This window comes from Cinclus cinclus, chromosome 5 (genome assembly GCF_963662255.1).
Source record: "Cinclus cinclus chromosome 5, bCinCin1.1, whole genome shotgun sequence".
NCBI classification, from domain to species: Eukaryota; Metazoa; Chordata; class Aves; order Passeriformes; family Cinclidae; genus Cinclus; species Cinclus cinclus.
Genome location: NC_085050.1, coordinates 68,002,235 through 68,018,193, shown reverse-complemented (window position 1 = coordinate 68,018,193; position 15,959 = coordinate 68,002,235). Strand labels below are relative to the sequence as shown.

The window sequence follows — 15,959 nt, the reverse complement described above, 5'->3', positions numbered from 1 at the left end:
TTACATCAGCAACACCAGAACTGTGCTGTAACAAAGCAGAAGGGTTCTCACAAGGCAGTTCAGCTGGCAGCAAAAGTACCAGAAATGGAAGGGGAGCCCAGGTATGCCATTGTTACTTTGTAGGCAGGGTGTCTCTCTTAAAATTCTCTATTGTTATCATTTCTGTGTGTTTAAACTGGTTGAATTTCCTCCTCCCCCAGACCCTAATGGTTTGGTTTTCCCTGCATTGCAGGATTTTATAATCTTTCTCCAACTGCACATATTTTATCGGATTCAGAAAAATATGCTGTAGTGCCATGTTCTTATTCATGTACAAATACAAGAGCTGACAAACTTCAAATGGAATAGTGACCTTCCTTTTAGGCAGACTAAAATCTTGCAGAAAATACAGTGCAATTGCACTTTGTATTTTAGTGAAACTGCAATCTATAAAACTTAGTAAAGTACTTCTTGTACATGTCAAAGGCTAGGGTATCTCCAGGAGTTTTTACAGGATTAATGCTAGCTCAGACCCCTGTCATTTTAACTTTAGAAACTTACGTGCAACTAAGGTAATGTAAATATATTCAGGAAAAAATATAGGGCTCTGAAAGTATTCACTGTATCACTTTTGACTCTCCACTCCTCTTTCATTTTCCAGTTGTGTCACCCATAAATATTGAGTCTAGGCATACTAAATGTGGTAGAAGTTGTAATTCACACCTAGAGGAACATTCTACTTGATTTTAAATTAGTAACTTGGCCTGTTTATCAGCAGTGTGGCGCTTTGTGATGTTCCATTTCAGAACCTACACAAAACCTAAGTCACCTTCTCTCATTTTGGCACATTTTGAGGGTCTCTATACTTATACTTACATGTTCTAGTTTTGCTGAGTTGTAAGTAATTCTAATAAAGATCTTCACAATCAATTTTAAACCTATGTAAAAGTAAAATACTAGTAGCAGATGATAATACCATTAAATTCAGCATTAGCTCAGTAGTTTAAGAAACACCAAAAGAAAAAATCCCCCAGTGAGAAGGAACCTAGGGAAGAAGAAAAGATGACAAGGATCTTGGAAAGGCCTTCTGGACACACAGTGTGATTTTGATGGTAACATTTGGGGGGGTTGTTGTTTTCTACCATCAAATTCTAGACCCAGATGTGGGGGTTGTGTTGTCATAAGTGAATTGGGAAAACACACCCCTATTGTGTACAAATTAAATAACTCTGCTCCCTCAAGTCATAAAAAAGGTACAAAGGCTGAAATATGGATGGTGCCTAAGCATTTTCCTAAGGCAATGGTGACACAACCACCACAAATTTTCCATCAAGAAAATCAAGATGATTCCTGATCTTGATTTCTTTCTGAAATCAAGATGTAGGGACTGCAAAAAGTTCTTTGCTCACTGCCCACTGTGGAAGAACTACACTGACCTTGATACTGTATATACCAAACTCCCCCAGTCACTGCTACTTAGACACAAAATCCTGGTGTACATTCAGCTTCTCTGGCACCCTGGTGCCAAAGATTTTATGGTCATAATTGTTAGTCCTGCTGCTGTTGCTCACCTGAGTGGATAAGGGTGGTTCTGCATCTTTAACAGGAGTAGGATTCAGAGGGGATTATCCTTCTCTTAAAATGTCATGCTGATATCAAAGAAAGAAAGAAAACAAAATATTGAGAAAAGGAAAAAATGTTCAGATGCTTAAATATTCGAGTCACACTACTTAATGAGAATCCCAGCCACAGACTCACAGTAATTCTGCATTCACCCTTTCCAAACTGAGCTGTTGCCATCGTCTACTCAAGCAAAAGTCTTCAAAAAAAGCTGAAGCTTTTGCTTCATGTGGTAACCACCATCCCACAGAGTTTGGTGCTGAAATAGTCAGTGATTTCCTGTTTGCTATCCATTGTGTATCATGCCAGTGGTTCTCATCTTAGTGGTCTTTCTGGGAAACCACTGCATTGCTGTACTGCTGTAATTACCTCAGGTACAACGTCTGAGGGGAACTAAAATTCACGGGGTTTATAACAGATTGCAAGACTTTATTAGCTATTGATCTTATGTCAGTTGTTGGAGATAACCTGGAGATGACCATATGATGAGATGAAAAATTCTCATCATTAGAGAAAACTAATTTCATAAAATGGAGCAGAGAAAATAAATTATAATTCACAGGAAAGAATAAAAGCTGTGAAGATACAGGTTTTAGCAGGTTTTAGTACATTCATGTCCCTGTTCATTGAATCTACTGCATCAGCATTTTACAGATGGGAGCCCAATAAGGAGTTTTCTGTGATCATATGAAACTACCTGTAACTAAGATTTTGGGAAAGAGGGAAACAAAGACTGGATTTGACTTCGTGGGATGGGTAATTACTCATATTGTTCCTTTAGGAAAGATCAACCGGGCAATTCACTACTTTGACCAGCAGGAAAATACATGGGGAAAAACTATTTTCTCACATAGCAGGAACTGGGGATGAAGCTCTGGGGGGGAGGAAAGGGATATCTACGGCTGCAGCTAGGAATTGCTTTCCTGCATTTATGTGAAAGTCGGGTTTTCACGGTTTGCAAGTTCCTGACAGAAACCATACCGTGCCACAGCGGAACCCCTGCAGGATCAGCCGCGCTCTCCCTCCCGGCTGCGCTGAGCGCGCTTCCCCCGCGCCCCGCGGTGCGGCGCCGCTGGGCCCCGGACGCGGGCGGGCGGCGCGGCGGGAACGGGACGGAACGGGACGGAACGGGACGGAACGGGACGGGCGGGCCGAGGGGCTCAAGGGCTCCCACCTGGCCGCGGCCGCCCGCAGTCCCGGTGCCGCGGGCCGGGCGATGCGAGGGCGGCGGCCGCCCGCGATGTTCGGGGTGGGCAGGTACAGCATCCCGCGGCCCGTCACCAGGAACCTGGAGGACCTGGACTCGGTGCAGAGCGTCCTGCTGCACAGGTCAGTGCCGGGGACGGGGAGCGGCCGCAGCGGCGGGGGGAGGCTCCGGGACCCCCGTGCCTCCGCAGGGCAGCACCCGCCAGGCGGAGGGACAGCGGAGCCACCGGATCGCCGGCGAGCTCCCGTTCTGCCGTGGAGGCAGAAGGGCGAGGGGCCGTGTCCTGCCGCCGGGAGCCGGGGCTGCCCCTGTGTGCGCGGCCAGGGAAGGGAAGGGAAGGGAAGGGAAGGGGCGGCTGCCAGCGGCGAGCCGAGGCACCTTCGGGCTTCCCTCCCTCCTTCCTGGACAAGGGGAGGACGTGCAGGTGAGGGGAGCTATGGGGCTATGCCCGGGACTCTTCCATGTGCAGAGAAACGTGCTGATACTCTTTGATATGGATTCATGCTGTTGCATCCCATGCCATAAGCTTTTTGAACCCTTCTCTAAGGGGAGGGGAAAATGTATTCTAACTCGCACACAAATCCAAGAGGGATGGGAAAGAAATCCTTAAGTGGATGTAGAGGAGGCGGCACACTGTATGAGAAGCAGCCGCTTTTCCTCCTGCATTCACCATCCCTAACGTGCGATTTTCCACGGTATCTTCCCACAAAGACCATCTCGACAATAGGAATTTGCCCGATAGGCAGGACTCTGAAAGCCACCCTTAATGGCATTTTCCATGTGCTAGCTGAGAGGCGCAGAAACTTTACAAAGAAAAACGCACCCCATTGTGCAGAATCCAAGAGAGGCTCGTCCCCAGTTCTGCTAAGTGTCCGTTTCCTGTTCCTCAGCCGCGCTGGTTTATCTCCAGCTGCACAGAAAAAGCGCACGGGAACTTCCAGTGCCGGCTCCAAGCCGGTCTTGCTGTGGAAACTAACAGTTGGTTATTAACTCCAGCTCAAGGTGTCAGGCGGAACAGCCGTGTGAAATCCATTCCTGTGAGCGCTGGGGGTGCAAACACAGAGCACAGCAAGGAGGGCACGCTGCAGTCAGCCTGCTTCGGCACGGCACTCGGAGGCTGCTTCGTGCACAATAAATGTGCTCGTAGGCAAACAGAACCCCATGGACTTCTCAGTGACTTAACAGAAAATGTTCTATTTCAGAGCCGGATTAAAAACATGCCGCCCCATCGTATTGCTGACGTTCATACACTCTAAGTGGAAAAAGGATACTCATGCTTGAAACATTTACATGTTGACTGACTTCAAATATTGGGTTGCTTTTCATGCCTGACATGCCTGCTATGCATAGCAGGTGATCCTAAAAAAAAGAAAAATAATAAAAAAAGCATTTAAAACAGTTAAGGTGAAGTAAAAGCAGGAGAAAAAAAATAAATTACAGTTGCTTTTCATTCTGTAGAGAACTCTTAACTCTGTAAGAGTGTTTTTCAAAGGAATGAGATGGGTTGTACTACTCTTCCCAGATCCTTCACTGCTGTCTTTCTGTCGGTTTTGTGCTCTTCTGAAATACCTTCTGAGATCAGAGTTCATACAGAAAGCTTAAGAAATCAGAATATTCAATTTCATTTACTGAGCACTAGACTGTTTACTCACAAAATTTCTGTTCCTTTGGTCCCAAAGGTGGCCTTCATTCTCCGTGGAGTCTGTTTATATGTAAATATCTCAATTAAAATGACAGCCCAGTGTCACTGTTCAATTCACTTTCATTCTTCAATTCAATTCACTTTGCTGTGGATGGTCTCTACACAGTCCTGTCAGAGGAAGCTGTGAACAGAAGATTCTGTAATCGCAGACTTACACAGTTTTATGGAAACCTTGTAATCAAAAAATCTTAATTATTAAGGAATAGTTGTGATACATGTATTTTTTCCTTTAAGAAAGACTTGGGCAGGGGAGGGGAAAGTTGTGTTGTCATTAATCTTTAAAAAAGAAGGAATTATTTCTGACATATTTTGCTCATGCTGTGCACTGGAGGAATAAAAAAACCCAGGAATCAATAGCCGAAATACAATGTCACTCATGTTTTCTATTAGTTTTTCTTTCAGTAAAGCAGGTGTTAGCAAGAAACACAACTGAAAAACAAAAGACAAAACTGTTTTCCTCGTAGTTTTATCTGCTTGTAACCTATCATGTTTTATGTGCAGTGTATCATTTGTCTGTCCAGTTGTTGGTAGAGCCTTCCTGGGAATATTAAGTGATCTGAAAATAAGCAGCAAGCAAAATATGAAACACTAACACGTCTCTTAGGGCCTTCTTACCTCATTATCACTAATGAAGAGCTGTAATTTGAAGCATGGAACCAGTGTATCCTATGCTCTGTCTTCTTTTAACTTCAGTCTCCTCTGAATATAGGCATGGATCAAGGCAGGTTGTTATTTTTAAAGCACAACAGTTTCTAAAACAGGTTAAGACAAAAAAAAAATAAAATAAACAAAAATAAAAAAAGTAACAAGAAACTCTTGTTCAGGCAATAAATTTCTGCACATGGATTTAGTTCTTTGCAGGAACAGCTAAGCAGAACAACCTTCAGGCTTTAATTAGACACTCGTAAGTGCTCATTACCCAGCTGTCCAGTGAAGGTGACCAGTGCTACTGATGCCAGTGATGCCCCCTGGCAGATTTTTACCATCTGCATGTTAAAAACAGCAACTTGGCATAGAAGGCTTATGGATTCCTTAGTGAGGAGCATCAGCCCCAGCTACTTGGATTAAGTGTAAAGTGTCTGCCAGAAGATAAATTATTTCAAGTCCTGTCCTAATATTTATGCCCAAGAAATGAGAGGCTTTCCTCTCAAGAGGGATTGTGTGGGAAAATCTGTGTCTCCACTAAAATAAGATCCTGCTGTGTGAGATATATCCTGCAATCTTTAATTGTTCCCACAGCAGCAAAAATTCCACATTCGTTTCAGCAAAGTCTTTAGGTGGCTCCCAGCTACTCTTCTCAGAGGACCAAAGCCTTCCATGACCCTGCCATTCATAATATGCTTATTCCTATAAAATATCCAGTGGTGTAAGACCACTGCCTCCTTGAGAGAGAGCCTGCATCTCTCACTTAATGAGCAAACAACTGGAACCAATTAATCAACTCTTGAACTCAGTGAAATTTAACTAACACAGCACCATCTGGCATTGACTATCACTTCTCTACAGAAACACTTCAGTGTGCTGCTCAGCGTATTAAAAGTGCTTGCAAATCTAAGCATAATTAGGGAGGGTTGGACAGGGTATCTCACCTACCCCTAAATGAAATCATAGTAGAAGAAACTTTTTTCTTCAGGAAATGTTTCTTTCTCCCCCTCTGGATAGGTTTAACACTGCAAACTAAGGTCTGTAGTCTTAATAACCACGCAACAGTAATTTATCAGTGAAATCAGGTCTTGTACAGGGACTTCAGAATGGCCACAGTACTTAATGTAGGTACTTTTACTCCAGTTGAAGCCTTAATCACATGGATGTGAGTCCAAAACACTTCTGTCTGTTAATTCACTTGAAATCCCACCTACTAATATACACTTCCCTAAAGCAATTTCAAATACAGGAATTTCATACCAGGATTCTGTCACTCCTCCACAGTGTTCCAGCACTATAAAACCTTGCTGCTGAAGCTCTGCAAATATCCCACTGAGCAGAGATTAAATCCAGCATATTAAACTGGATGTTCCAACAATTACTCTCCATCCCTTTCCCTGCTCACCATGTGTGTGCTGATGGATTTACTGACACAGCTACACAGCAAGTTGTCTGCAGGGCTGCCATAGCTCTTGTTTTTCATGGTTGTGAATAATTCAAGTCCTGAAAACCGAGTAGGGTTGTGGTTTTTGTTTTTTTTTTTTTGTTTGTTTGTTTGTTTTTTTGGGTTTTTTTTGTTTTGTTTTTTTTTTTTTGTTTTTTTTGTGTGTGTCTCTTTCGACCGTACATGATTTTACACGTATAGACTGTGTGGGCTATTTTAAGGTACTTGTTTGGCTCTGTCACATCCTTGCTTCTCCTGAACCGAACTGTTCTCCTGAATAACCTAAGAGGAACCTACTTTAATTTCTCTCAGCTCGTTAAATTAATATAATAACACATAAAATAAAGCACAGAGGCATCTCACGGCTGACCAGTTGGCCCGAGAATCAGTTTTTACCTCGTGTTTCCCCCTCCTCAACAGTGTTTGGTTATACAATGCTCTGAGCCTCACCCCAGGACTCTCAAATTTCATCAGCGGTGTCTTTTATGGGACGGGCGCTGGGACCTTGGAATCAGGCAACTTAAATAAAGTCTGGTTCTCCATGATGCGTTCCTGTTGAGCCAGGGAAAGACGTTCGCGAGCCGGGGGAGGCTGAGGCACCCGGCGATTGCCGTCACAGCGCAGGACTGACCCTCAGCGCGGAGGGACTGCCGGCCCCTCACGGCCGGGCCCTCGCGCTTCCCGCCGTCTCCATGGCGCGCGCTGCGCCGGCCAATGGGAGGGCGCGGCGCGCGTCACGTGCCCCCGCCCGGCGCGCGGCTGTCATGGCGTCCGGGGGGCCCGGCGGGAGCCCCGCTGCTGAGGGGATGGAGCCGGCCGGGGGCGAAGGCGCTGGGCCCGCGGGCAACGGTAGCGACTCCTGCGGTTCCTCGCTGTCTGCGAGCTCCGAGTAAGGGCGGGGCCGGGAAGGGCGAGCCGCGGTGGCCGTGGGAAGTGTCCGGCGGCGCCTCCCTGCAGAGGCGGGACGGTAACGCGGAGGGCTCGGCTGAGGGCAGCCCTTGCACTGAGCCCTGCATCCCAGCTGGGAAATACGGGGGAAGGAGGGACTCGGCACATGCTTCAGCACGAAAGGTGTAGGCTTTCTCTTTTAGTGTCCTAAGTCGGAAGGCAGTTCTGTAATAGTACGTATTTTCAAGTTATAAATGCAGCCTCCGGGGTTTTAATTTGTTTGTGTATTTTTTAAATTTGGATGCAGTTAAACTTGCAACATTAATTTGGTCCCCTGTGTTAAAACAGCTCTGCTTGACACTTCGAATGGGTGTTTCAGGGTCTAATCAATAGTATTTCATTCAGCATGTTGTTTTCATCACGCTGTGCAGTGGAGGCGAAAAAAAAAAGTTTTAAGTGGGAGAAATTAGAATTGGGATCAAGTGCAGTTTAATTTGTAGTTGCCCTGTACCTCTGGCTCAGAGACAAAGCTGTTGTATGTACACCTACCTTACTTTATTCCTATATTTATAAGCCAGAAGTCAACTGTAACATTTCAGCCTGAAGCCATGTTTTTTTTATGTTTTGTGTGTTTGGGTTTTTTCTCAATTCTTTCATCTGAAATGACATTTTACTGTCATTCTTTGTATATGTTTATTGGATAAAGCTGTTCCACAGATTTCAGCACATGTCTGATACTCTTCATATGTGTAATACTTTTAATAATTTATCTGTATAACAATTTATCCAGCAGAACTTGGATCCTTTCTTTCTAATTTATCTTTCTTCCATACATGGACAATTTCAATCAGCACAGTTTTTCAGACATTTATCCCAAGGAGGAGATATCTGTGTGGGACCAGTGAAACTACTTGTACAGAAATGCAGGCCTTCAAAAGCTTCCAGTCCTAGAGGCAAACTGAGGTTATTGTATAAACACTTGTTTGACACAAGGGAAAAGAGATCAAAATAAAATTTTAATTTTTTTCCCTTCCTTGCTTGGTTTAAATTTATTGTGCCAGTACAGTATTAGGGGGAAAAACCTCTCGTCCTAGGTTCAGATTTGTTTCAGATTTGCTTTTCCAGATGTCTGTGTGGAGCTGTATTGGGAAAGTGAGAGTTTTTTACAGTACAGTTCCTTCTTGACTTCTCTCTGGAGTGGTTCTGTTTGGGTGAACCCAGAGTAAACACCAGACATACCCACACCATTTTTTCTCCTGGTCCATATTGTTCTAACAAAAATAGAGAACAAAGCTGGAGAACAAGAGTGTATGAGCTGATGTCCAGGCTGAAACTTTGACATCTACCCCAAAGAAGAAATAGCTTTTCCAAAGATCACAGTCTCTTTTAAAGAGGAGATAAAAATGCTATTGTACATGACAGGAGTTTTTGCTAATCCATTATTAAAAATGTCTAGGTTTCCTTTTTTGTCTGTTTTTTTTTGTGGGGGAGAAGTTGTTGATTGGTTGGTTTGGGGATTTGGAATTTTTATTTGTTCTTGTTGGGGCTTTTTTGCTTTGTTTTTGTTTGGGTTTTTTTTTGGTTGGTTTTTGCTTACATATGCCAGAATGTGGAGTACTCCTTAAAAAAAAAAACAAGGAAAAACTCTTGTTATGTTATTTCTTGCCTACCACCTTCTGAGAGATGAATAAGAAAGAGTGTGCCCTTGACAGCCTTTAGACTTTGCTAACATTCTGATACTTTCTTAAGAACTCAGGATTTCAAGTAAGAGTCAGCAGAAATCACAAACTTGGATTTATCCTGCAGGTACAGCCAAATTATCACACGTGGTGGCTCTTCTTTTAAACTATCTATTTGGGCAAAAAAAAGCTAATAAATGCAGAGGAGATGGGTGATGTTTCTTCCTGTCTGCAAGATCCATAGGCTTTTCTCAGTAACTGGGGCTCCAGAAGGAGAGTAATGCCAGTGTTTTCTGTATTGCTAGTCCAGCCAGAGCCTCTTGTTGAGCCCTTAAAGGTGCTCTGGTGCAATGTCTGTATAATGTTCTCTGTTCATCTAAACTTTGAAACTTTTTCATTTATCTTTGTTTTCAAATTAATACTCTATTTCAATATTTATTACTAGCTTTAAACCAGATTTGCACTCTTTATTCAGTAAAAGTAGTTCTAGTGTAAAATGTATTAATTTAAACTACTATATTAATTATTATGTAAATCTCCAGTCTCGTTTTTCCTTATATGATTTTTGTGAAACAGAGAGCCCTTGTCTCATCTGGTTAGGAAGAATTTAATGGTCTTGTCTGTTCCTGAAAATCTTCCATGCAGAACACATAATTAAACCTCTGAGTACTCTTCTTACTTTGACCATTTTTGATTTTCATCTGTCTGAGTAACACTCCATGGTTCATCTCCAGCCTCATTTGGTCTGTTGCCTCTCAGCAGGCATTTTTTTGTTTGTTTGTTTGTTGTTTTTTTTTGGGGGGGGGGGTTTGGTTTGTTTTTTTCCCTCAGCCAGAGTCTCCTTCAGTTTCCTTCCCTTTAAATGTCTTTATAGGCTCCTTAGCATTTGTCTCTTTGCTCTGGGTATGTTCCAGTTATTACATCTTTCTTAAACCCACTGTCCAAAACTGGACGTGGCTGACACATCAGCATTGCCAAATTAGGACAAAATTGTTTTGCACTGTGCTGATGCTGTTTCTGTTATATCCTGGAGCTGCTTTGCCTTTGCTTTGCAGAAGTGTCTTGCTCTTGACTTTAGGTGATCCACACCAGCTGTCAGATCCTGTTTCTGTAGCAGTGCTGCCTCTTTGCATTTCTAGTGTGCATTTTTGCATATGCTATTTGAAACTTGGCTTGTAAAAACTGTCACCTAGGTTTCATCTTAGATTGCTTTGGGTTTGTTTTTAATGTTAAGTCTAAGTGATTTTTTTAAATGTTTATCTTCTCTTTCCAAAGGACTGGCAGCAATCTGTGTTCCTATAGCATTACAGAATATCCTGGGTTAGATGGAGCCCTCAAGGATAAACAAGTCCATCTTCAGGCTCTGCACAGGACCATGTCAAAAATCATGCCATGATTATATTACAAATGCAGAAAGGCAAAAATAATGGGAGAGAACAAATGGAATTTTTTCTCTTAAGAGAAAGTCCCATCATGCACATGCATGTAATTACCAATTAAAACTTGCATGTCAAAGAAATGTTTGTTTTCTGGAAAGAGAATACTGCTTTTTGCAATGACTGTTTTCCTCTAAGGCATTTGAAGAAACTGTTTTATTTGTGAGAGTGATGTCTTTCCTTGCCATATCCATAATTTATCTAAAGCAAGCTCTAACCCTCATGACAGACTTAAAGCAGTTGAGCTGTCAGTGTTCTGGAGACAACTTTTTTTTTTCCTGCTTTTTATTCAACCCTGGCACACTCTCTGTCCCCTCCCTGCTTAAAATAATCAGATCTCACTTGCACAGTGACCTTCCTTATCAGAACTCATTGATGATTCTTCTTTCTTTTCCAGTGACCTTGAGCCTGAGTGGTTGGAGAGTGTGCAGAAAAATGGAGAATTATTTTATTTAGAATTAAGTGAAAGTGAAGAAGAAATTCTGCTGCAAAACAGCTGTCCAGAAATGCCAGCAGTGAATCATGTCAGGTTTCGTGAAAATGAAGCTGAAATTATTCAAGAGGGATCACGAAAGGAAAGAAGGTATGAACTGAAGAGATGGACCAAAATGCTGAAAAAGAAGAGTCTTTTACCAAAGTGTTCTGGTAAGAAAGGCAGTGGAAGCTGCAGTGTGGTCCCCTCTGGTCCTACTTCCATATTGAAACACCGGTCTGCTCAGAAAATGGGTGTCACTGTTCAACAAAAGTACAAAGATGTGTCTGTTTATGTAAATCCCAGAAAACTCTACACTGCTGGGGAAGAAGAGCAGCAGAAGCTGCTGGAGGCCTTAGTAGGGATTGTCCATCAATCTTCATGGAGCAGCAGAAGAGTGGAAAAACAAGGCAGGAGGGATAAAGCCACCAGAGGAGTCAGTGAAGAGAAGCTTGTGGTACACGGCTTGGTGCCAGGTAGTTCTGCAATGAAATCAGGTCAAATCCTGATTGGTAAGTAACTGAAGGAATAGCTAACTTCTACACTCTTCCTTTATTTAATATGAAGATTTATGGGCTTTTGCTGTTAGAGGCAGCTGTCTTGAATATTCCTGAGACGTAAGCAATTGCATCAGTTCTTGAGGGATTATTTTAAGCCAGTGTCACTGCATCTGATGGTTTGTTGCCTAGTCAGTTCTCCTGTATTACTGATTTTAAGAACATGTGGCATAACTTGAAAGGTGTCAATGCAGCAAGGTGATGACCATCCTTAGTGTTCAGAGGCTGAGAAGCTTGGAGCAAGAAATACCCCACCATCACCTCTATTTTAGGATTTGAACTGAGGATTTGCTCAGTAGATAAGTGGGACTGGAGCAAACCTATAGTATTAGATTTCATTCTTCTCCACAGCATCCCCTTAGATAAAAAGCTTTACTTTATATATGCTTTCAATGGATTTTGCATCATAAAAATGAGGGGACTTTCTCCACAGCCTTGTTTGGTTATTTCTTCTGTTTAACAAGTCCAATAGCAGCTTCCTCAGCAGCTGTGACTTTGGGAGGCTCCACATCCATGGCAGGGCTGCAGTTTGGGGAGGCAATGAGCCAGTACAGCCTTTGTGTTGGTTTGGCTGCTCAGGCACTTCCATGAGCTGAGGAAATAAGCTGGCAAGAAACTAACCCATAAGAGAAATCGGCTGTCTAGTATTTTGCTGGTGCAGTAAGTTAAACTTGGGTCACAGAAGGTCTGACAGGCACCCAAAGGTGAATGATGGAGGGGAATGAGCTGCTCTGAGGAGCAATCAAGGAGCAGAAGTACTCCCACTCCCAGCATTGGGGCCACTCAAAACTTGGCACTCACAGGACATCAACCTTGGCGACAGTAAATGTGAGACAACCAGGCCGTGTCTGTAAAGGGTGAAAGATTATTTAACTACCCTTGAGGCTCACAGAGTGGGAGAGCAAAGATGTTATGTTGGTTAGAAGATCATTAAAAATCTTAATGCTATAAGTAGCACAAATCCCACAAAGTCAGCATGAGTGCTTTTGAAATTCCAGTGCAGTGTGTGTAAAAAGGCACATCGTGCTTTGACTGGTTGCTCCAGGACATGTTTTTGGTAGAGATGCTAAAGAATACTCCAGAGGGAAAATTGGATAACTTTCAGATTTTACCAGCAAGAATTGATTAGTCAAGAAGTAGGGGGAAAGTGGGCTGAGGGGGAGGAGAGAGCGAGTTTCAACTTGACCTGCTTAGGGTGTTTAATCTAATTAGTGTAAGAGTGAGTGTCTGTAACCTGTAAGTTAATTTTGGGACAGATTTGTAAATACCATTTTTGTGAGAGCAGGTGTGAAGTCAGAACAGTGTAAGCAAGTACCAGATTCAGGAGATCAAGCTGACCTAACCAGAGGTAGTATTTCATCTGCTGTACTTAATGCTTCCCAGAGCTAGTGAGGAGAAAAACTGAGGTTTTTTTTTTGTTTTTGTTTTTGTTTTGTTTTGTTTTGTTTGTTTCAAATAGAAGAACATTTAGCTTAATCTAAGAGTCTTGCACTTTATTATGTCCTAGGCTATTATCAACCCTTGCCTTGTTCTTTTGGACATTGAAAATGAAATAGTTTTAAGCACACTGGAGTTATTCAGCTCTTCACTGGGAAAATGAGCTGTGTTCAGTGCCAACAGTGGAAAATGTATAATTTTCATATAAAAATACTTTGAAATTATATATCTATAGTGAGGCTGAGTATTCTGGAATTTTTATGTGGTGTCTAGAAATAGGGATGCTTTGCATAAATTAGATGCTCAGATTTCAATCTTGTCTGCATAGAGAATATACAGTAAAAAGAAGTTCTGTTCTTGTCAAAAATCTGTCTGGTTTACTGCTTCTGTACTGCACATCACAGGAGGGGATAGCTGTGGAGTACACCCAAAATCTGATTTAGGAGCAACTAGAGTTCAACAGGTAGCTCCTCAGATTGTCACAGGAGCTGGAGTTTGCCAGAAAGTCCAAGAACAATAGAAGTAGAACTTTGCCATTCAGTTGTTCTTGATCAAAGTGGGTTTTAGGAGTCGTGTGGAGAATTGTGGAAACATCCAGTAAGGGACATTTTTGTGGTCAGTCTAAAACTGAGGAATCAGCACAAAAGTGGGCAGTTTCTTAGGCCATCACGAAAGAGGAACACCTGATCAACACAGCACGATGCCTGCTGGCTGCTCTGGTTATAACTGCTCATCTCCATTGACCTGTATGCACATAAACATTAACCTGTTCTTGTTCAGCTTTATAACACTTCAGTGGCCTTCAGTGGTCCAGACCAGCTTGGCAGTAGTCTTTTGTGAGGCAAATCCAAATCATATTTTCCTTTAAAAATACATGCTTTAAAATGACATCTGGTTATCTTCCTGGTGACCAGTTTGCATCTGACTCATTTTGACTTCCAAAGTGGTTTGTGCTTCAGCATTTTTAGTAGAAGTAACTTTTTTTTCCATCCTTAATAATCACTTTCCTCAGGTGGCTTCTCGTATTTGTTTTGAAATGTGTATCCCTTATAGCTTTGAACACTTAAAACATCTGTTTATTATTCGTGCAATACACTTTAATTTTTGGTTTTAAGATTGCATATGGAAGTCATAAGTCTTGTTGCTGTACTTTATTAACCAAGTGGAATGCAGGCGCTGACCATATGAAAGTAAATACAACAGTTTTGCAGGCTAAAAGCCCTGCTGCATCCATCTTAAATTTTCAAAACTGAAAGACTTAAACTTATCACCACTTTCATTTGGGTTGAGATGAAATACAGTTTCTTCTATCTCATCCTTTTTAAGTGTCTTTTGTATTTTTGGCAAAACATTTTCCTTGCTTCAGTTAATTTACAACATTATGCAAAGTTTGGTCTGCTGTGGAAAACTTTGAGCATATCTTCAAAGAGGAAAAACAACTCAAAATACTCACATTTACATCCTGACAAATAAGGGTTGTGGCAGGTAATGCCATTATAATTTGGTTCCCACCCCACTTCAGATTGAAACCTGTTCGATTCACACTGGGGAAAAGTTCTTGTGAATGGTGGTGAGCATCATCCTTACCATAGTAAAAGTCAAAAATCCATTCCAGTGACGCTGAAAAATACAGCAAAGCTCTTTTCACTAGTAAAGTGTACTGTTGTTATCCTCTTTGAAAGTATTTTATTACTCTCATAACCAAATAGCTCAGCATCAATCTTCTCTTTTTATCAGTACATACAGTTGTCCAGAAATTGTGAAAACTCCCCATTGACAAGAATGAATTGTGTTTGGTAGTAAAGATGTGCTATAATAATCCAGTTTTGAACATGTGTGCAAAAGGTCCAGCTGCTGTTGTAAACTCTCCTTGAAAGGTCCATATCCTTAGAGTACTGTCAGGAAACAAGGCCCTTGAAAGGACCAAAATACTGGGGAGGTTTGAGATATTTATGTGGCATTACCATACATGGTGTATTTGTTGAAAAGACTCTCCAGAGTAGAGATGTTGGGCTCACAAGATGGAAACACAGTTTGTTTAAGCTTTGCTGTGTTCTTACTGTGGTGTTTGGGATGTGGCTTTTGTTCTTTTAATCTCCTCTTGAAGCACAGCAGCACTGGCTTGGATGAAAGCAGCCTGCTCATGTATAAAACAAGTAATTGGTCAGCTTTTCTTCAGTAGGAATGCATTCCAGAGTTTGCCTTTTTTGAAAAGATGTGTGGGAACTTAGAGAAGTTCTTCCACCAAATCATTACCGAGAACAGAGAAAACTGAGTATCAGGATTCCATGACAGAAGAGTCCTCCATCCTCTCCCATGGGAACAACTTTATTCTCATGATTTCAGAAAAATAACGTGCACTTCCCATCACAGTATGGAAGTGGTGCTCACTTGCCATTTAGTATCCCTGGGTTTAATCCAATGGGGATCTCACTTTTAGAAATGGTGCTTGCAGGTTTATCTCTAGGAAAGGGATGGTTAACACAAGTCATAGTCTTGTGCCTCAAGTGGCAAAGAGATAGGCAGTGCTGAAATAAACATTCTAGGGATGTCAGCAATGCCAAAGACTTTCCTAAACTTGGCCCTTGAAGAGGCAGGAATAATGCCATCAGCTGTGTGCAGACTGGGTGTTTGACATCAACACACACTGGTCATGGTTGCTGCTGACTGGATGGGAGAAATCTCTTCTGATGAGAACAAATGAAATAGAAAGAAGTCCTGCATTGCCTCTGTTTCATCATTCAAGTAAAGTTCAGCCCTGCTGAGAACATGCATGGATGTCTTAGTTTCTTTGTGAACTGAGAATCTTTCCACAGTAAGTGATAGAACTCAGAAGCTTGATCATTCAGTATTATGAGATTTAAGTAAAGCTTACTTCATTCCTTAAGGAGAG

General features: G+C 42.1%; 1 protein-coding gene across 1 annotated transcript in view; it reads left to right on the top strand.

The window, feature by feature from the left end:
* Positions 1-2,824: 2,824 nt before the first annotated feature.
* Positions 2,825-15,959, top strand: part of INTU (inturned planar cell polarity protein) — a 38,295-nt gene continuing 25,160 nt past the window's right edge. The window contains exons 1-2 of the mRNA XM_062493985.1: positions 2,825-2,928; positions 10,998-11,584. Of these exons, the coding sequence (XP_062349969.1) occupies positions 2,840-2,928; positions 10,998-11,584 (676 nt within the window). The 5' untranslated portion in view covers positions 2,825-2,839. The remainder of the gene's footprint in view (positions 2,929-10,997; positions 11,585-15,959) is intronic.